A 20905-nucleotide genomic window follows, 5' to 3' on the forward strand; every position below is an offset into this window, starting at 1 on the left:
GATTTTCAGTGTTGTATTCAAATCTGACACTGGGCAGACGGCTCTCATTACCCATATCAGGGCAGGCTCTTTGGAAGGCAGGGACTGGGTAATGCACATCAGTGGATAATCTAAACAGCACTGTGTTTGTGTGTGTAAAAAAAAAAAAAAAAAAAAAAAAAAAATTAATTGAAGTAGTTTTTGCAGTAGCAAATTTGGCTTCCTAATTATATTTTATGGTGAATTGCTAAAATGATTTTGTGTCCCCTAAGCTCATACCAGCTATGTGGCAGGCAGTTAACAGGGAGGAGGTGGAGAGAGCTCCGAATGTCTTTTTGTCTACTCAGGGGAAAACTGATCCAGGCTTTAAAAAATCATTTTGGGTAATTCACAGCGGCTGTAGCCACAGGGAGATAATCGAATGTAGAGGGCACATGGCTTCTGTTGTGGCAGCGGCCCCGACACGGTCTTCAGCCCGTCCGGCTGCTTCAGCTAACCCGGCAGTCCAGGGACACTCGGCTGACATGGCTCTCGCTTGTCTTAGCTTTGCCGTCACTATTTCTTTTTCCCCTTCTCTGCTTTGGATCTCATTATAATGAGACCACCATCACATATAATTATACATGTTTTAATTTATAAAAATTTCATCGCATCTGTCCTTCCTCTGGTTCCTCTATTTCTTTCTTCTGCCCTTTCTCCCATAATTTCATTTAAACCCAGAGAAGCATGGAGTGCCTCCCAGGGATGATCTATTGCATGTAAAAATTAATAGGTGGGTATCTTAAGAGGGAGCCAGCTTTTTTTCCCTTCAACACTAAGAACAGGGTTGAACTGAACATTTGTTCCTTTCAGTTCCTGGGCTGAAACCGGGCCTCCTGCATCTAGACGGAGCATAGGTGCAAGAGCCTCCCAGGTTCCACTCTGGCCACCGGAGTGCCAGAGACCGCAGTTTGGCAGGCAGTAGGCGGCCCTGGTCGAGCTCACCGTCAGAGGGGAGCAGCGCCCATCTGGTTTGCATCCTGCTGCGTCTAAGCAGTTGCAGGCAAAGCGCGTTGCCTGCTCCTAGATTTGTGTAAGAGCCCGGGATGCACCCAAAAACCCCAATCAAATAAAGACCTTGTTTTCTTTCTGCTGCCCCAGTTTCTCTCCAGCAGCTCCAGCAGATCTAATGGTGGATCGGTGAAGAGTTTTTCCTACGATGGGCAGGCAGGGAAATAGTAATTGGGAAGATGAGTAGCCTTGTGTAAGGAAATAAATAATTGGTTGTTTATGGCAAGTCAGCCAAACAAGAGGAAGAATCTGGTAGCTTTTGTTTTTGAGGATCCCTAATGGGTTCCAGTCATTTTTGACCCTAGCAAAGCCTAGGTTCAAACCATCCCAGCCTTTTCTGCCTCGACCACCACTTCTAAGCTTTGTCTGCTACCCTCAAGCCCAGCATTTCTCTTTCCCATCGATTCTGACTCTTCTTTGCTTGTCCATCTTTCCCCTTGCCTCTAAATGTAGGCATGATCCCAAGGGTTGGTCCTGTTTTGACTTCTTTTTGTATTCTTTCCCTTGTTGGCTTTGTTCCCTTGGACGAACCTTTCTCTCCTTCCCCGAGTGTCCATTGTTCTGAGTCTTTGAATCTAATCTCGAACTGATTGGCTGGGTATCCACTTGAGAGTTGAGATGGCGCCTCCTCCCTAACATGGTCTAACTTCTAGCACATTCCCCAACTTGTCTACTTCCCGTGATGGGGGGCCTCCATTCTTCACAGTCCTGAAACCCCAAATACTATCTTTGATGCCTCTTTCTTTCCCATCACCCACATCTACTCAGTTGTGTCGACTTGTATTTTCTCCCTTGGTAAGAACGGAAATCTAACAATGTAACAGATCAGTACTCAGCAAAAATCCGAACTCTCTAGCTCATGAGAAATTATGCCAGACAATGACATGTTTAGGCGCTCTCTGGCCACCTTCCTGATTGTTTTCTCCTGCTGATCCTGGAACCCCTGCTTAACCATCTTTTCCAAATTGTGCCTGTTACCTTTCTCCTTCCACCTTTGGTTTAAAGATCCCTAATCTGATTGAATGGAGATTTGGCCCAATTGTCTTTAAAGGCCCCTTCCCACCCTAGGATTATGCCACCAAAAATATTGTGAACTAAAGAATTAAATGGACATCGATTCTAACATTGCAGGAGGGAAGGAGAGAGGAAGAAAGGGAGAGATGGACACAGAATAAGGACACATATGGACACTGCATGGTCAGCTGTTTGCAAAATCAATGGTGAAGTGAGGGTCTTTGGGGCCCCATAGGAGCACACAGGCACATCCTGGGGGAATGAATTCACTCAGAGCTCAGAAACATTACAAGGAGAGGGGAGGGTAGTAGGAGCGTCGGAGGCCTTCGTGACATTGTCCAGTTTTTGCTCCCACTAGACTGTCTTAGGCTCCCCCGGAGCAGTGGGGACAGGTCATCTCTGGCCCACTCTTGTCCACCACAGAGAGTTCCCCTGGGCTGCTTCCAATGTACCCCCAGTAACCATGGACATGCAGGTTTGATGTCTTACTTTCTGCACCCCTGCATGCTTCCCTTTAACTACCATTGATATTCCATTTCCTGCAAGTCTAGGCTGAACTTGGCATCCACATAACTTGTTGAAGCCAGTCAATCTGTGAATTTCCCGACCTACTTCTCTTTGGGTCTTTAAATTTAAATCTAGGGCCAGAAAAACTTTTCAAACCCTCATATCGCTAACTTCATTATCACTGCTACCACTCTTTGTAACTTCCAAAAATTGGAGGTTTTGTTTTTTTACAGTGGAATCTATTTTCTTCAGTAGAGTATAGAAGTATAGACCAAGAGTCTTCCTCTAAGAGCGCCCCAGGCTGACTGGCAACGAGTGGGCAGACACTGGCTACTATAGCTGGAAAGCTGGAGGAAGCAGAGGGCTTCAGGGGTTATGAAGATGAGCATTTGGGTCCCCGAGCCCTCCCTGACTCCAGGGCTCCCTTGGCACACTCACAACTTCCTTCGGCCGCATCCTGCCTTCCCAGTAAGCTTGGGAGCTACAGGCCGTGCCAGCTCTTCTCGCAGCCTGACTTCTTTATGAGATCTGGCCGCTTCCCTAATGGTGGCCAAACCGCAGGACCCCAGCTGAAAATTCAGGAATGTAGGCAAACCTGTGAAAGGAGCAGAAGCCACAGGACCCATCCCATTGAGATGCAATCTCTGTCCTAAACTACTTTATTTCATTTCATTTCATTTCATTTCATTTCATTTCATTTCATTTCATTTCATTTTTAAGATTTTTGTGGGGGAGGCACGTGGGGAGTTCAGTCAGTTAAGCGTCCGACTTCAGCTCAGGCCATAATCTCGCGGTTCCTGAGTTCAAGCCCCACACTGGGATCTGTGCTGACAGCTCAGAGCCTGGAGCCTGCTTCAGATTCTGTGTCTCCCTCTCTCTCTCTCTGCCTGTCTCTCTCTCAAAAATAAACAAACATTTAAAAAAATTTTTTTAAGATTTTTTTTTTTTATGTAATCTCTACACCCAACATGGGTCTCAAACCCACAACCCTGAGATCCAGAGTCACACACTCCCCCCGACTGAGCCAGCCAGGCGCCCCTGTCCTGAAGTTCTATAGCCCTTTTCAGCTAGGTTTAGGGCCCTTTGCCTGATCTTTCTTCCCCATAGCTGAATGATTGTGTGTTTAGCTGCGTTACAAAACCCTGTTGGTTTTCAGTAATGCTTGGCACGCATATTTGGCAACGTTTGCCGAGCTCCTGGGATGCAGGTTGGGTGGCGGTGAGATATTCGTTCAGTCTCAGAAGGAAACTGCCTGGGTTTGGACCCCTGCCCTGCCACTTACTGCCTGTGGCAGTCACTGTAAGCAGCTATTTCACTTTGCCTGGCCTTCAGCTCCTCACTTGTCAAACAAGTATGGCGATAAGGATACACACCCCATAGGGTCGTTATCAGGACCAGTCCTGCTAAAGCACCTAGGACCTGACCCACCACCTGTATAAATTCTCTGTAAATGATAAGCTCTAATGTTCATGTGCCAACAGGAAATGTTACTCTTCTCACCACCTATTCCCTCCCCAGTTCGTAGGCATCAAATTGAGGCCCACAGAAGTTAAATATAATGGCAGGGATGTGTAGCAAAATGGCAGAGCAAAGATTGATATGTGGGATGTCTGCTTCTTAGTTTAGTACCAATTAGTCTCCACTATTTCTAAGAGTTGGGTTTTTTCTTTCCTACCTTTTATGCCAAGTAAACCCCCTTTCTGTTGCTCCCATTGGTTCATCAGTTGATACCCTCAACTGATATTAATTGATACCCTCAACTGATATTAATCTCACTATGTGAGAACATCATGGCCAGCCCTGGAGATCCACGAATTGACTGGATCTGTCCTGTGGAGCATGAGCTATGGTGGTGACAAATGCAAATGAGATCTTCATACCCACACAGTTAAGTCACAACTGTTAAGTTGTGTAACACAACTGTTAACTGTGTGAGTTAAGTTGTGAGAGCTGAGTGCAAGGTGCTGAGACCCTGTGGACAGGGGCCCTGATCTCATCGGGGGAGTCTGGAGAAGCATTCCTAAGAAGGTGCTACTTGCACTGAGACCCTAAGGGGTGGGATCCCAGGGTGAGGAGAACATTCCAGAAGCAGGAGCAGTTCGCGCAAAGCCATGGACAGAGAACTTCTCTAAAGAATGGAAAGTTAGGCTGGTGTGGCTGACAGAGACTGGAGGGAGAGCAGAAGGAGATGAAGTTAGAGGCGAAGGCAGGACCCTGGATACGCAGGGCTGTGTAAAGAAACTAACAAGGAGTCTTTGAAAGAGGTTAGCCTTGGGGTGCCTGCGTGGCTCAGTGGGTTAAGTGTCCGACTCCAGCTCAGGTCATGATCTCACGATCCATGAGTTCGAGCCCAGCATGGGGCTCTGTGCTGACAGCTCAGAGCCTGGAGCCTTCTTCAGATTCTTTGCCTCCCTCTCTCTCTCTCTCTGCCCCTCCCCAACTCCTTTTCTGTCTCTCTCTCTCTCTCTCAAAATTAAATAAAAACATTTTTAAAAAAATTTGAAAGAGGTTAGCCTAGGAAGTGAAGGATGGGGTGTCCACTTTCAGAGATCACCCAGCCACTATTTTAAGGAAGGATGACATGGTCTGGAGGACAGCAAGGGTGGGAACTGAGATACTGACATAAGGACTGAGCTGATGGCAGTAGAGATGGAGAGAAGTGAATGCATTTGAGAGATACTTAGGAGGCCGACTTGACAAAGCATATTGACCGATTGATTGGATGGCTGAGGGTAGGAAGCTGGTTTGGGAAGGAAGACGATCGGTTGCATTTAGGACGTGCTGAGTTTAAGGCATCCGTGTGGCATTCCAAGTAGGCGGTTGTGTATGCTCTCTGGAGCTTGGAGGAGGCCAGATGCTTCTTTGAGGACCGGCCACTGAGCCAGCTGAGACGAGTTCTGCACAGTCTGGCCCATTTTTCTCTGACTCTAGGCTATGCCTGTTTAAAGATTCTAATGCTGTGTTTCTCTTCGGCTTTTCAGGATTCCAGCCAGGCAATTCCTCTGGTGGTAGAGAGCTGTATCCGGTTTATCAGCAGACACGGTAAGCAGGATTAAAGCCTTGCCCATATTTGTGCAAAGCTGGGAAGAGCTTCCAGGAATTCTTTGTGGAGTAAGAACAGAGACCGACTTTTCCTCCTGACCTTCTCAGAAACGGAATAAAATCTTAACTTGTTCGCATAATGTTTGCTACCTTTGAATGGCCCCACCTAGACATCGAGAGAAAGACATCATATGCTTTGACCCAAAATGCCTCAGCCACTTACCACACTCCCTCTTCTAGCTTGAGAGTGGGTTTTAAATTACAGCTGTGACAGGAGTAAGTACAGCTGGGGTGGTGTGGTGACAGTTTCGCCATTACTCACCGTCTTTGCACGTGTCGGTATCTCCTGACATGCTGACCTTCTGCATCGGACTCCTTTGCAAACAACTCCTTTTGTGATGTTGCCCTGATTCCTGATAATACTCAGGTTCTGGTTCTGCTGTGGTCTCGCTGGATACGACATCACCTGGAGCTCAGTTAGTCGCCAGTCTAAAGTTGTAGCCCACCTTTGAGAGCCTTCAGGAGCTGGCTCCTTCTCGGCCTAAGTCAGATCACTCTATCTGCTGCTTGGATGGAGCTGGGTCTCATAAACTCCACCCCTCACTAGCTCCCAGGCTGGTTGCACAGAATCTAGGGGTGGAGATGAATTGCCAGAGAACCAAGCTTGTAAGTGTAAGAGTGTTTAGAAAGCACAGATACCTGAGCTACTGCCATGGAGATTTCTAGGAACTGGACATCAGACATTGTTTTTAGAAGCTGTCTGATCTAGTTAGAGGAAAAGGGACAGAATGACCTTCTTGCAGCTAAGGAGGTATGTGGGTGATTGCTGGTCTGGGTGCAGAGGTAGCCAATTTCTCTCCCTTCCTCTCCCAGTGCGCTGGGACCTTGCTTGCCTTTGTTTCTGGAATAGTAATTATTTTAGCCTGCTTACAACTTAGCCCGTTCTAATCAGCTACAGTTTTTTCATCTTGTCTCTATTTACTTGAAGTAACAGCATTGTATATCAACAGTGAACAAATATGTATCAAGCACCTGATCAGTGCTGGGCACCATGCATTGTGAAATAGGAAAACAAAAACAGGGATAATGTACTTCTCTTGTCTTTACTTGGTTTTATGATGCGGTTGGGAGAAAATAAATAAGCAATTGAAAAGCTAAATCAAAGGAGATAAGCTATAGCAATTCAGAGTAGCAGTAGAAGAAATTCCACAAGATAGTAATGATTAATGATCAAATAATTGGCAAAGATAAGTCCAAACTGAGTTCAGGGGAGGAAAAATTATTTGTGTCTAAAGGACAATAAGAGGATGAGAGTCTGCACTCTTACTGCTTCGTCCATGCATTCCATTCGGTCATCCAACAAATAGAGAAGAGAGAGAGAGATTGCTCATTGTGTGCCAAGGAAAAGTTCCTGCTTTCGTGAGCCGTATATCCTGCTAAAGGACAGATAAATAGATGGCTTGGCTGATCAGTTAATAAATAAACATGGTAACATACAGGGTGTCTGCTGATGGTGAGTGTCATGAAGAAAAGCGAGGTGAAGAGGTGGAGAATGGAGAGGGGACACTGTTATGGGTGGGTTGTTCAGAGAAAGGCCTTCAGCTCCCCTAAGAGGTGACATTTGGACAGAGTCCTGAAAGGAAGTGAGGAAGTGAGCCACGTGGCATCTGGGAAGAGTGTGTCAGAGACAGGGCGCATCAAATGCAGAGGTCCTTGGCAGCAGGGGCCAGCATGCAGGAGGCCAGTGTGGCTGGAGCGGAGAGAGGGAAGAGGAGGGGGGCAGGAGATGAAGCCAGAGGCCAGACGCTTAGGACTTCATTGCCTAAGGGAGGTGTTTGGGTTATAATCTGAGTGAGGTGGGAAGCTACTAGAGAAGTTTGAACAGAGAGAGCTCTTCTTTTTTTTTTTTTTTTTAAAGACATATTTGCTTTTGAGAGAGAAAGCACAAGCAGGGAAGGGGTGGGGGTGGGGACGGAGTGGGGACAGAAGATCCGACGCAGGCTCTGCACGGACAGCAGCGAGCTTGATGCGAGGCTCAAACTCACGAGCCGTGAGATCATGACCTGAGCCAAAATCGGATGCTCAGCCGACTGAGCCACGCAGGCGCCCCAAACAGAGAACTTTAAAAAGCCGCTATGTAGAGACAAGATCATAGGAAGAAGGAGGCTGTGGCGGCCGCCCAGGGAAGACACGACAGTGGCCAGGCCCAGAGTGTGAGCTGTGGAGGAGCTGAGGGGGAGATGCTTCCATATATTGGGCCTCAAATGTACCTATCCCTGCCCCTGTACATGCACAGTGCACGCGGGGACATTTCTGTGCTGCGGCTCTGGGGAAACAGGTGTGCTCGCATGTTGCTGGCTGTATTGCAAACTGGTACAACCCTTTTGGAGGGGAATTTGTCAGTGTCCAACAAGACTGCATATGCGTTTGTCTTCTGGTCCAGTAGCCCTTGTAGGAATTTACCTTGAAACATACACCTCCAACAATGAAAATACATACTCCCGAGGTTACTGGTTGCAGCCTCGTTTGTAAAAATATTAGAAACAACCTAAATACCCTCACACGGAAGAGCGGTTGAATCAACTACGTTGTATGTGAATACTAGGCAGGAATGAGCACGGTCTCCATGAAATGACCTGGAAAGATTTCCAGAATATGTTGTCAAGCGAAAAAAGCAAAGTACAAAAGAGTGTCGATAGCACGCTGCCTTTTTGGTACAAAGAAGACAATATGAGAATGTGCATGCGTATTCTCATTTCGTCAAGAAGAAATACAGGAAGGATGAATCCAGAAACTAATATTTGATTGTTTATCTACAGGATACGGGTGGAAGAGGGGTAAAAAGAATGGGGGGTGGGAAATGGGAGGGAAGTAACATTTTCTCTGAATATTGCTTTTGTATAATTGTGACTTTCAGAACTACATTAGTGTTTCCCATATTCAAAAGATAAATAAACAGATAAATAAAACAAGGATGTGGGTAAAACCCCAAGTGGAATACAGACAGTAGTGAGTAAACCTAAGTGTGTAACAAATGAATGAGGGAGAAAATAATCCAAGTAACTTTAGAAAATAGTATTTTTCAAAAAATTTTTTTAACATTTATTCATTTTTGAGAGAGAGGGAGACAGAGGGTGAGCGGGTACGGGCAGAAAGAGAGGGAGACACAGAATCCGAAGCAGGCTCCAGGCTCCGAGCTGTCAGCACAGAGCCTGATGTGGGGCTCGAACCCATGAACTGTGAGATCATGACCTGAGTCGAAGTCGGACGCTCAACCGACTGAGCCCCCCAGGCACCCTTGACGACAGTATTTTGATACTATACTGTAAGTCTAAAGACAACAAGAGCTATAAACAAATACTATACAGTTGTTGGTAATTTTTTTTTTTTTGAGAGAGGGCACAAGTGAGATGAGGGCAGAAAGAGAGAGAGAGAGAGAGTGAGAGAGTGAGAATCCCACGAGGGGCAGAGAAAGAGAGAGAAGAGGGGCTCGTGCTCACCTGGTACAGGGCTCAAACTGACGAACCATGAGATCATGACCTAAACCGAAGTCAGATATGGGCTATCAATTCTGAAGCCATTTTATGTGTATTCCAGGACTGACCAAATAGATAAACATATTGTTGCTTTAAAGGAAAGAAACAAAACACCATAGTACATAGTGGTTGTTCAAAAAACATTTGTTAGGCTAAACTGAACTTTTCCCCCCACATGGGGACTCAAGGTATTTCTGAACGCCCCATGAATCAGGGTTAAAATTTTTGTGCATGTGCATTTAGTGGAGATAGGATCTGTAACACTTGTCAGTCCCAAAAGGGTTTGTGACCCACCATCTGCTGGGATTTGTACATCCTTACTGGCTTTGTGTTCCCTAGGAGGTAGGTATTATAGTTCCCATTGTATAGATGAGAAAGCTGAGGCTCGTCTGTAAATAGTCGGTCAGGGTGATCGAGGAAGACTTAAAGGAGAGGGATTTGGGGAACGACAGACTGAATCAGGGTAGGAAAACCCCACTTACGCACAAGGGGGCCAACTAACGTGAGGCGGTACTGTAGCAACCATTTCAAGAATTCTCACGGAGAGTACCTCTTGGCAACAGCTGGATCCGGTGCAAAATGGAAGGTTGTGTGCTGCTTCCATGCAGTAACTTACCCTCCTCTGAGTGGTTTTATACCCGCATGCTGGCGTGCTCTAAGAACAAAAGAGAAAGATCGAAGATGGGTCAGGTTAGTCCTATGAGGCCTTACCTGCATTCTCATAAAAAGCCCACTGCTTTCCCCCTTTACGGCTGGAAACCAACCACTTATCAGTGTTCCTACTTTCAGTGTCATGAGATTAGATGCTCTGAAGATTCTGTCTGCTGAGCAAAAACATATCGCTATCCTTCTAAAGCGGAGGTTCTCAAGGGGAAATGGGAACCAGACGGAAGGGGATCTCAATGTGTTTCAGGCCTGCTGCCTGACTTCCAGTAAGCTCTCCTCTGATTTCTTCATGTCCTGGGCCCATGGGCTAAAGTGGCTTTTCGTTGATGGTCCAATCTACTAAAAAGTCCCGAAGTGATCCTCTCTCAGCAAATTCTTGGCTTCACCTAGAACACTGAGTGGCCTGGGCCCTGAGATGACATTTCCTTATACTATACTGTGTTTTTGACAAGTCACAGGGTGTGTGTTTCTATCACAACACTTGCTGTTTACATTCTGTGTTTAAATGCCATTATTTGGCTGTTACATCCCATTGGTAACTAATATGGTACTATTACATTGATACTAATGGGGTTTTAACGTTGTCTGCCATTCTCTGAGGAATATTCTGGAGATTCCCTTAGAGGAGCAAACAACTTAAGTCCTATTACAAGCCAGGTAATTAAATTCCCCCTGCTTGCTTCTTAATATTGCTTCAATTGGATTCAAGATTATAGTCCTGGCCTGTGTGATTTACCTTCAAAGGTCTAGCCGACAGAATCCAGTCACCCCTTCACCGAGAGGGTATCCCTGAAACAGTGGCAGTTATACTCTTTTTTTCTTAAAAAGGAATTTGTTTGAGATTTCCCTGACATGTCAGAGTTTTTGATCAATCATGCCATTGCAGAGGAACTTGGACAAGATGCCCAAGACGGAGACACAGGGCTCCTGAGAACGGCTGACAAGCCTCATGTGATTACAGATGCTAGTTCGGTCTGACCTCTGGGGCCAGCAATAAAGGCATGCTTCCTCTCTTACCACCTTTGCAGCCCCTTGTGTGGGGTCGTGAGCCACATCCTTGTTCAGACTAACAAATGGGTTCCCGCCCTGCCTGCATTTTCCCTCTGGTTGGCCCCACAAGCCTAGTGTTGAGGAGCGAGTACATAATGGCAACCAGAGGCCTGGGTTGGCCTCCTGACTCTGGTTCTTATCGCCTACATAACCTAAGGGGGTGGGGGGTGGTCATCACACATCCCTTCCTACATCCAGAAAATGGGCTTGCTGGTGAGCCCTGCCTTAATGGCTGTTGTGAGTACAAGTTGATTTATTTCTGGGAAAGCATTTTTAGCAGCAGTCCCTGCACATGCATTAGTATTATTATTTTTAGTGATTGTTTCTACTCTAACAAAACCCAAGAGGACACAGTTTTCACGCCCATTATCACACTGTCACATCTATGCACATTTGTCTCTGAGCGAAGCTGTGGTCGAGGACCAGCGGCCAGCACGGTACTGACGGTGCTCTGTTGACTGATCACTTGCCTTTTCCTGTCCTCTCTCTTTCCTGAATATTCAAATCATTGTGCCCTAGAGGAGCCATGCAGTGTTAGGACAGCCGAATCAGGAATTGTATCTCCGGCCTTATGAAACTCCTCCAATGGTGTCTAAGGCCTGCCTACCATACCCCCAGTGCCCATTCCTGGCAGGGGGGTGATAAGAAGGTGCCAGGGGTCACTTTGTCACTTGGCAGATGGGAACAGAGAGGCAAAGGCGGGGGAGGAACCTGCTTCCTGGTCTTCCTCAGAATCAGAAATGGAGCCATGTGTAGACATCTTTGGCTTTGTTTATGCCTCCTATATACCCATTCCAGGGACTTCTCCAGCATCCCTGCACATGCTTTCTCCTTTGACCTGAAAGATAGAGACACGGTGCTTAAATGCACACTGGCTGGAGGACACAGACATCCAACCAAGCTTGGAGCTGTGGCTGTGACTTTGTTTCTTCCTCTCCTTGACCATTTTTCCCTGTCTTTCCAGGACTACAGCATGAAGGAATCTTCCGGGTGTCGGGATCCCAGGTGGAAGTGAATGACATCAAAAACGCCTTTGAGAGAGGTAAGGGAACAGGCTTGAAGATAAGACCAAATGTCTGCCAGCCCCCTGGGGTGTTGGCTCCACCCTGTCTCCCCTGGGAGGTACCCAGAGGTCACCCAGCTCTTTAGCCCGGCACCTGCTGTCTCATGGACAGTCTTCCCCAACACGTGCAGGGAGATGCCAGGGCACATCCCAGCTCCCTCCTCAGCCCATTCATCGTGCCTCTCGCCTGTGGACCATCTGCCGAAACCCAAGAAGTTAACTATGATATCTGGGTGGCTTACGGCTTTATCCAGAACCCTTGGTGGCAGTTAATATCAAGGCTAATGCGCCTGTTCATTGTAGCCCATTTATTATCTTGTGGGCCATTAAGGTAATGGGCAAGCTTTGGCAATTTCCGTCACTATAATGGATATATATAGTCTCAATTTGAGGTTGGTCCTATCATTAAATCTAATTACATCTGATACGAAATTTTCCATAGGGAGCTCCAGCGTGATTGTTCTCCCATAAGTAGGTGTCCTTTGTTGCGAGCCAGGAGGAGTAAGAGCGAGTCAGAGTGGCTGGCCACCTTGGCCTCATTTTCCTTCCCCAGGGACTCAGTCCCGGCCTGGCTTCATGATTCTTGTGAGAGGGCCTGTTGCAGTGTCCCATCCCAACCCAGAGGGAATGTCCCTGAACGAGTCTGGCACGAGCCAATTTATCCTAATGGACCCTTGTGCCCTCTTCTCGCCTTGGGGCCCCTGAGCCTAAGCAGTCTTTGCTTTATCTAGTCTCTGGTCCATCCTACTCATGGCCAGCATGCCGGGCACAGAGCTGATGGACTCCGATGAGGACTTGGAAAGCCAGCCCTTCCCCACCACTTCTGCTTTGTCCTGTGGGGTTTTACCTCTCTCACTCTCTCTTTCCTTTTTGGGGGGCTGCTTATCCTCAGGAGAGGACCCCCTGGCTGGGGACCAGAATGACCATGACATGGACTCCATTGCTGGCGTCCTGAAGCTTTACTTCCGGGGGCTGGAACACCCTCTCTTCCCCAAGGACATCTTCCATGACCTGATGGCCTGCGTCAGTAAGTACATCCTGACCTCAGACTGGCTTCTGGGCAAGAAAGAACACCTCGTAGCAATAGACAAGCAATTTCCACGGGATCTTCTTTCCCCCCATAAACTTTTCAATAATGTTTCTCTTTTTCCTTTCCCTCAGTAAAGTGTCTCCTCCTCATCCTCAATCCTTCACCCCCTACTAGGGAGGGAGGAAGGATGAGTTTTCAGGAAGAGTCTAGGACAAGTCAGAACTCCTGGCCTTTTCTTTTCTGATTTACCTTAAACTCCTTGCTTTGCTGGGCTTTATCTTTCTTCAATAAAATACATTTTTTTTTAAATTTTAATTTCAATTTTTTTAATCTTTAATTTATTTTGAGAGAGAGAGAGAGAGAAGGAGAGCATGAGCGGGGAGGGGCAGAGAGAAAGGAAGAGAGAGAATCCCAAGCAGGCCCTGCACTCTCAGCATCCAGCCCACCTGACTCAGGGCTCGATTTCACAAACTGTGAGATCATAACCTGAGCCAAAATCAAGAGTCAGACACTTAACAGACTGAGCCACCCTGGCATCCCCAGTAAAATACATTTCTAATAGTATGTGAGACATGGTCCTTTTCAGTTATTGGAAGCTCAGACATTTACTGCCCATGCTTTTTATGATATAAAGGGAGAAATGTTTTCTGTTTGTTGCTTTAAACATGGCATGGCTTACCTGCTGGATGTGTTAATATGTGTTCTTCTAAGGAATAGAACCCTTCTGCCCACTTAAAAGTAATGATATGATGTTTTCCTAGAAAGGGATATCGTCTCTACTTTGTCCTTCTTCCAGGTTCTCTGCCTCTTACTCTCAAATTTGGGGCTTGGAGAGCTGTTCCCACCATTTAGTTTAGCTCATTATCCTGTTTTGTTTTCCATGGAAACTTGGGTTAATACCAGCTCATCCTGGAAGTAGACCCCAATGGAATGATGGCTCCAGAGGCTGGAGAAGGCAGTGCCTTGGACATGGGGAAAAGAACCTTCTTCCTAGATGCACCAGGGTCTTTCTGCCCCCCCACCCCCAGGTTTCAAGTTTGACTCAGTGTATGCCCTGAACACTGTTCCTATCTGCTATTCTGAGGACCCAGAGCATTCAATAAGCTCTCTTGTTTTGTTGACCCACTACTTTTGGGAGTCTGGTGGAAATCAGTGCTGTGGGTGGGTGATTAAATATATGCACCCCTCCTGTCCTCACATCTTTTTCTGGGACTGGGCTTAGATAAAAATCTTAAGTGGACTGGGGCTACCAAGACAGTTCAGGACAACTTGGCTGCCCACTTCTCCCCTCGAGATGTGCTCCTAAACCCACTGCTTTCCACCTCTTTTTCACAGAAAGACACTCCTAGAAAATGACAGTATCCATCTGGCTCACTGTGGGAGTGGGGAGACTGGCATTGATGGAGGCCGCCAGCCTTGGGTCTTACCTGTAATTGATCTTTCCACAGTCCAAGAGTCAGGAAACTTCTCTGGTCTTCTCCCCAGATCTCACTATTTAGCAGGCATCTACCATCTCTTGCCTCTGGCCACATTCTGCTCAACCCACTGCAGATAAGGGAAGGGAAGATAAGCCAGACCTGTCCAGAGGGTGAGGTGAGACGCGTGTAGAGTGAGCAGGACAGGACCTGCACAGCCTGTCTCCCTCCCCACATGTACACCCCTGAGGCTGGATGTTGAGCAATTAATCATAGCAGGTTTATGGACGGCCCTTGTCTGTGGTTTTCATTGGAGGGTAGTAGGTGCTTGGGGACCATCTCCAACCCCTTCAGTGCCCAAGGTGCATATTCCTCAAGTCCTATAATCAGTAGGTGTCTGGAGCCCAGCATGTACCCTGTGGCAGCAGTCCAGCCCCACGGGGCCACAGGGATGGAACTCCTTACGTGGAGCGCCAGTGCTGTGCAGTCTTGGTCTGGCCGCTGTCTGTGCAGCACCTGCTGGAAGTAAGGGCCCTCTGACCGTTACTCCTCGGGATCTCTGTTGCAGTGGAGGCTGACACGTGGCTTTCTTCTTTCAGCTATGGACAGCCTGCAGGAGAGAGCTCTGCACATCCGGAAAGTCCTCCTGGTCCTGCCCAAAACCACTCTGATTATCATGAGATACCTCTTTGCCTTCCTCAATCAGTGAGTAGACTTCCCAGTGAGCAATTGGATCAGGCCTTGGCCTCAGCCCCTGGAAGCTTACATGTAGAGCTATATCAGTTCATCCAGCCCAACGGGTATTTATGGAGCACCTACAAGGTGCTGGGCACCATTGTAGGCTGTAAGAATACATTGCGAAATAAGAGACAAAGCCCTGATATCATTTAACTCACATTCCAGGGTAGGAGACGGAGAGATAACAGATATGTCAGGCAGGAGTAAGTGCTCAGAAGAAAAATGAAGAAACCCAACTTAAGAGCTGGAGTGCGGGGTCTGAATGGGGGCAGGGGTGAAAGAGGGAGAGCCGCTGCAGAGGGGTGGTCAGCAAGGGTCTCTCGGAAGGAGACGGTGTGAGAGCAGGAACCTAAATGAAGTGAAGGAAGGAGCCACAGGGATGTTCAAGGCCGTCAGGCCCTGAGAGTCATAGTAATAATGGGTTTGGCTTTGGGAAGCCCCTGGAGGGTTTAAGCAGAAGAGTGATAAGATCTAGTCTCCTTATATTTTTTTAAGCCCACCAACAGCTTTGTGGAGAAGTTGCCATCGAGGGCTGTGACGAAAATCAGGGAGACCTAGGTAGAGGTTATTGTGAGATCTCGGCCACGGGTACTGGGGGCTTAGACAGGATGGGGGGTCACGAGGGAGGGTGAGGAGGTGGGGTTGGGTTTGGGGTCTGTTTACAGCATAGCACTGGCAGGACTTCCTGATGGGGAGGATGTGGAGTGTGAGGAAGGAGAGAAATTCTAAATGTTTGGCAGGAGCAACAGAGTACCAGTGACTGCATTATGGAGTTGGGGAAGACGAGGCGTGCCGGATGGAATCGAGACAAGGCACCAACTCAGTCATGTTAACCTGAGGTGCCTGTTAGGCTTCCACGCGGAGATTCCAAGTAGGCAGTGGGACACGGGAATCTGACACTCGGGAGAAACCGAGTGGAGACGCAAGTCTGCCGTCACCGTGTACTGCTGTTTTAGCTGGTTACCCAGGGAGTGAGTGTAGCCAGGCAAGAGTTCTGAGGGCCAGAGGGACCCTGAGCTTGGACGGGGCATTGCTTCCTGTCCATGCCGTGTGTCCTTGCCGAGGGCAGGCGTTGTGTCCCCAGGGAGCAGCAGAAGCAACAAGCAAGGACGTGTGGTGCTTCCCCCGTGGGCGCCTCTGTCTTCAGGCTGCTTTCCCTGCGGTGTCTCCCTCAGCAGCCTAGAGCAAAGGCTATAAATGGGCAACGTGAGGGCCAGATAAGGCCCACCGATGTGTTTCCTTTCAGTCTGCTGTGTCTTGAAAACATTGAAACATTTAAATATTAGGGGATTTTACTTAAAAATATCTGGATTTCCAGCTTCTCTTGAAAGCACCATTCGATCTGGTAATAATGGACCCGTATTCTGCAAGGCAGCGGTGCGTGGTAGAGGGAGGGCAGCTGCCTGGGTGAGGCGGGCCCTCTTGGCACTCTCGAACACCGATGCTGAATTCAGTTGTCATCCCTCTTGCTCTACGTGTTTTCCTCTAGTGGAGAAACACAGACCCATGAATGTATCAAGAAAGAGAACAAAAATTAGACCAAGGGGCTAGCATCTTTTATTTATTTATTTGTTTGTTTTACTTTTTTTAATGTTTATTCATTTTTGAGAGAGAGAGAGACAGAGGGCAAGCGGAGGAGGGGCGGAGAGAGAGGGAGACACAGAATCCGAAACAGGCTCCAGGCTCCGAGCTGTCAGCACAGAGCCCGAGGCGGGGCTCGAACTCGTGAACCGTGAGGTCATGACCTGAGTCGAAGTCAGATGCTCAACTGATGAGCTACCCAGGCACCCCAGGGCTAGCGTCTTTTACCATAAATGTCTTTCTCTTCCTGGTCTGTTTGGTCTTTGCTTCAAAGGAAAATGAATTTAGTGACCATCTCATGAGCTCTGACTCCCTTGTAAGTTCACGGTCAGCCTGGCCCTCGAGGGTGTCTGGGTTAGCCCCACTGCTGGAGACCTTGCCGGGGCACCCGCACTGTCCGTCAGCCTTGCTGCTGGCAGTGCAGAGGGACAGAAGGTCCCGGCTGTTGGGTCAACCTCCTCCATGTGGCGCTGTCTGCTCCTCCCATCGGCCAAGCCCTGACTCAACACCGCAGCTGGCTGAGTTCAGAACCCCTCGTGGCTCACGCAGGGTGCTCGTGTGAGGTGCATTCTAGGCTGGCGGAAACGGAAACTCCGTGATGACTCTCGAGCTAGTCAGCTCCCCGGGGCCACCAGTCCCTCTCTCCCCTCATAGACGGATACCTGCCCTCAAAGTGAGCCTGGTCTGCCCCCCCAGAGCAAGCAGTGTGACGGTAGTGGGTAACAAGGCAGAGGAGCACACACAGGTCCCGGGGCGACTGTGTTGTGTAAGCACAACGGCCTCATCCTCTTCCCCACACCTTCTTCCTGTTCTTCCTGCTTCTTCCTGTGGGGACCTCGCGGGAGCGGGGGAGCCGTAGAGCAAGCATCGCGCAGAGCTGGAGGTGGTGGCCACTGTTGGAGGAAACATGGGAATTACACCAATTCAAATGATCGCTTTGGTTTTTTGCTTTTTTATCTGGTTACAAAAGAGATGCATTTGGTCCTCGGAGTGGTTCATGGGAAAGATGCAGCGTTAATAACCGTAGTGTTTCCTAGAATAATAAATGGAATTCAGGACACAGGTGACAGAGAAGATCACCTCTGCGGGAAGATGGCAGGTCGTAAGCGTACACGTACCAACGGATGTGGCAACAGTGGACACAGGTCGCTCCTGAGGGAGACTCTGCCCCGGCCCAGACTTTCAGGACTGCTCTCCTTTGTCGTTCTGCATCCTGGGGGGGGGGTGTACTTTATTTCTGGCTATGGTCTTTCTCTTGGGTTGTACACTTGCTCAATCTCAAGGAGCCAGAAAAACTAATATGTGTGTATGCGTATGTGGAACTCCTTACACTGGGCACTGGCGCCGTGTGGACTTGACCTGGTTCCATATATACGTAGCTAGTGTCCTTCAGAGTACCCAGTCCACTGCATGAACCTCGGGTACATGCCTGTCCAGCAGGCCTTGTGAACTATTAACATTATCCTTTCTAGCATCTGCATTAATTATCTATTGCTGTGGAACAAATCACCCTAAAACTTAGCAACTTGAAACAAAAGGCATTCATCGTTATATCTCAGTTTCTGTGGGTCAGGAATCCAGGGGCAGGGTGGCTGGGGACTCTGGCTCTAGGTCTTAGGATGTTGCAGTGAAGGTGTTGGGGGCAGGGCCGTAGTCCCTTCCGAAAGCTCCACTAGGGGAGGACCTGCTTCCAAGTTCACTTGCGTGCTGTTGGCAGGATTCAGTTCCTTGCAGGTTGTTGGACTGAGGACCTTCACTCCTGGCCGACTGTCGGCCAGAGGCTTTCGTCGGTTCTTCACCACATGGGCCTCCCCATAGAGCTGCTCACAATATGGCGGCTGGCTTCTCTCCAAACAAGTTGAGAGAACACCCAAGACAGGAAGCACAGTCCTTGGTAACCTAATCTCAGAAGTGACATCCCATGCCTTCGGCCATATTCCATTCACTAGAAATGAGTCACTACATCTAGCCCATACTCAAAGGGAGAAAATTACACCAGGATGTGAATACCAGTAGGCAGGGGCCATGGGGTTCATTTTAGGGGCTGCCTACCACAGCCTGTATACTACCCAGAGAGTTTTTGCCCCCCAACGAAGTGTAGGTAGCTCCCCCTCACCGCAGCTGATTCCGCTGCTTGCCTTTTGAAACCTACTTTTTTCAGACGTCAAACAATATAGCCTTCTAGTTTCTTGCTAGCCAAGTGAGGTCCACGGACCAGCTTCACTGGCATCATTTGGGGAAGTTGTCGGAAATGCAGAGTCTCAGCCCCTCTCCCCTCAAAGAACTGTGAGTCAGAATCTGTATCTTAACAAGGTTCCCTGGCAAGTCATACTCACATGAAAGTCCCAGAAGCCCTGCGCTGGGTCCTCAAACACTGCTCCACCGTCTGAAAGAGTGAATCAGTGGTGCTTCTCTCCTGACTAAGGTGCCCTGGGGGCTCCACGAAGGCTGAGGTTTCCTCTACATCTCACCCATCTCCAGGTGCCTCTTAGTTTGGGAAGATTCTGTCTGGGCTGTTCTTCTGCCTTTCACGAGGAGTGTTTTGGCTTCTACACCCAGATGGACAAGTAGAGTTGTGGTTGGCTTGTCTTCGGAGATCTGCAGCTGCTCACATACTTACTTAGTCATTTATTTCACATATATTTATTAAGCATCTACTGTGTGCCAGGCCCTGTTTTAGTTGCTGGCCATCTAAGAGTGCACCAAACAGTCCAGGCGTCCCATGGAGTCCCTTGTGGAGTTTATGTTCTATTGGAAGAAGACAGACCAAACTAATAAGTACACATATCACATGTCAGAAGATAAGTGCCATGGAGAAAAATGAAGCAGGTAAGGGAAGTGGAACGTACCAGGGGTCAGGGTGAGAGTTTGCTCTTTAACATCCGGTGCTCAGCAGATGCTTCACTGAGCAAGTGACAGTGGGCCATGGGCATGGAGGAGAACCTAGAGAAACCGGTGTCCCAGAAGCCACGTAGACAAGTATTTTGAAGAGGGCGTGGTAACAGAGTTAAATGTGATGACAGGTCAGCTGAGAAAAAGACTAAGAATTACGTTAGCAGCAGGGACAGCATTGGTGACCCTGAAGGGGGTTGTGCTGATGGAGTGGAAGGGGTCAAACCCTGACTGTGGGTTCAGGAGAGAAGGGGTGCTGCTGATGGGTAAAAAAAAAATGTGGTAGATCCATACGGTGGGGTAGTGTTCAGCCATAGAAAGGAGGGAGGCACTGAGGCATGTTACAGCGTGGATGCCCCTTGAAAACATCACACTGAACGAAAGAAGCCAGTCGCAAAAGACCACGTAGTGTGTGATTCCTTTTGTGTGCAATGTCCGGAACAGGCATGTCAGTGGGGACAGCAGACTTGTGTAGCCAGGGGCTGAGGGAAGGGGAGAAAGAGGGGATATGGAGCCTGGAGCCTGCTTCGGATTCTGTCTCCTCTCTCTCTGCCCCTCCCCTGTTCATGCTCTGTCTCTCTCTCTCTCTCTCAAAAATAAATAAACATTTGGGGCGCCTGGGTGGCTCAGTCGGTTAAGCGTCCGACTTCAGCCCGGGTCACGATCTCGCGGTCCATGAGTTCGAGCCCCGCGTCGGGCTCTGGGCTGATGGCTCAGAGCCTGGAGCCTGCTTCTGATTCTGTGTCTCCCTCTCTCTCTGCCCCTCCCCCATTCATGCTCTGTCTCTCTCTGTCTCAAAAATAAATAAACGTTAAAAAAAAATTTTTTTTTAAATAAATAAACATTAAAATTTTTTTTAAAAGATGGTGAAAATGGTAAATTGTATATTTTACCACAATAAAGAGGGGGAGGGAGCGAGAGAGAAGGTATGTTAGTCTGCTAGGGCTGCCATAGCAAAATACCACAGACCAGGTGCCTTCAGGAACAGAAACCCATTTTCTCATGGTCTGGAGTCTAGAAGTCCAAGATTAAGGTGCCAGCAGGGTTGGTTTCTGGTGAAGACCCTCCTTGGCCTGTAGATGGCCCTCTTCCCTCTGCGTCTTCCCATGGCTTTCCTCTGTGCACGCATGGGGAGAGCCCTGCTGTCTCTTCCCTACATATGAGAACCGCAGTCCTATGGGATTAGGCACCCACCCTTATGACCTCATGTAACCTTCATTATCTTCTTAAAAGCCCTTTCTCCAAATACAGTCACATGGTGGTGGGGGGGGGGGGCTTCAACATAGAAATTTGGGGAGCGGGACACAATTTAGTCCATAACCGAAGAGGTGGAGATGAATCA

At 48.3% G+C, this 20905-nt stretch overlaps 1 protein-coding gene across 9 annotated transcripts in view; it reads left to right on the forward strand.

Moving 5' to 3' along the window:
* SRGAP2 (SLIT-ROBO Rho GTPase activating protein 2) overlaps positions 1 to 20905 on the forward strand; it is a 234440-nt gene that overhangs the window by 192271 nt on the left and 21264 nt on the right. For all 9 annotated transcript variants that reach the window (XM_030302923.1, XM_030302925.1, XM_030302924.1 and 6 more), the window contains 4 exons: positions 5532 to 5592; positions 11809 to 11886; positions 12800 to 12934; positions 14952 to 15057. In XM_030302923.1, the coding sequence (XP_030158783.1) occupies positions 5532 to 5592; positions 11809 to 11886; positions 12800 to 12934; positions 14952 to 15057 (380 nt within the window). The remainder of the gene's footprint in view (positions 1 to 5531; positions 5593 to 11808; positions 11887 to 12799; positions 12935 to 14951; positions 15058 to 20905) is intronic.

Source organism: Lynx canadensis, chromosome F1, assembly GCF_007474595.2.
Source record: "Lynx canadensis isolate LIC74 chromosome F1, mLynCan4.pri.v2, whole genome shotgun sequence".
Taxonomy (NCBI): Eukaryota; Metazoa; Chordata; class Mammalia; order Carnivora; family Felidae; genus Lynx; species Lynx canadensis.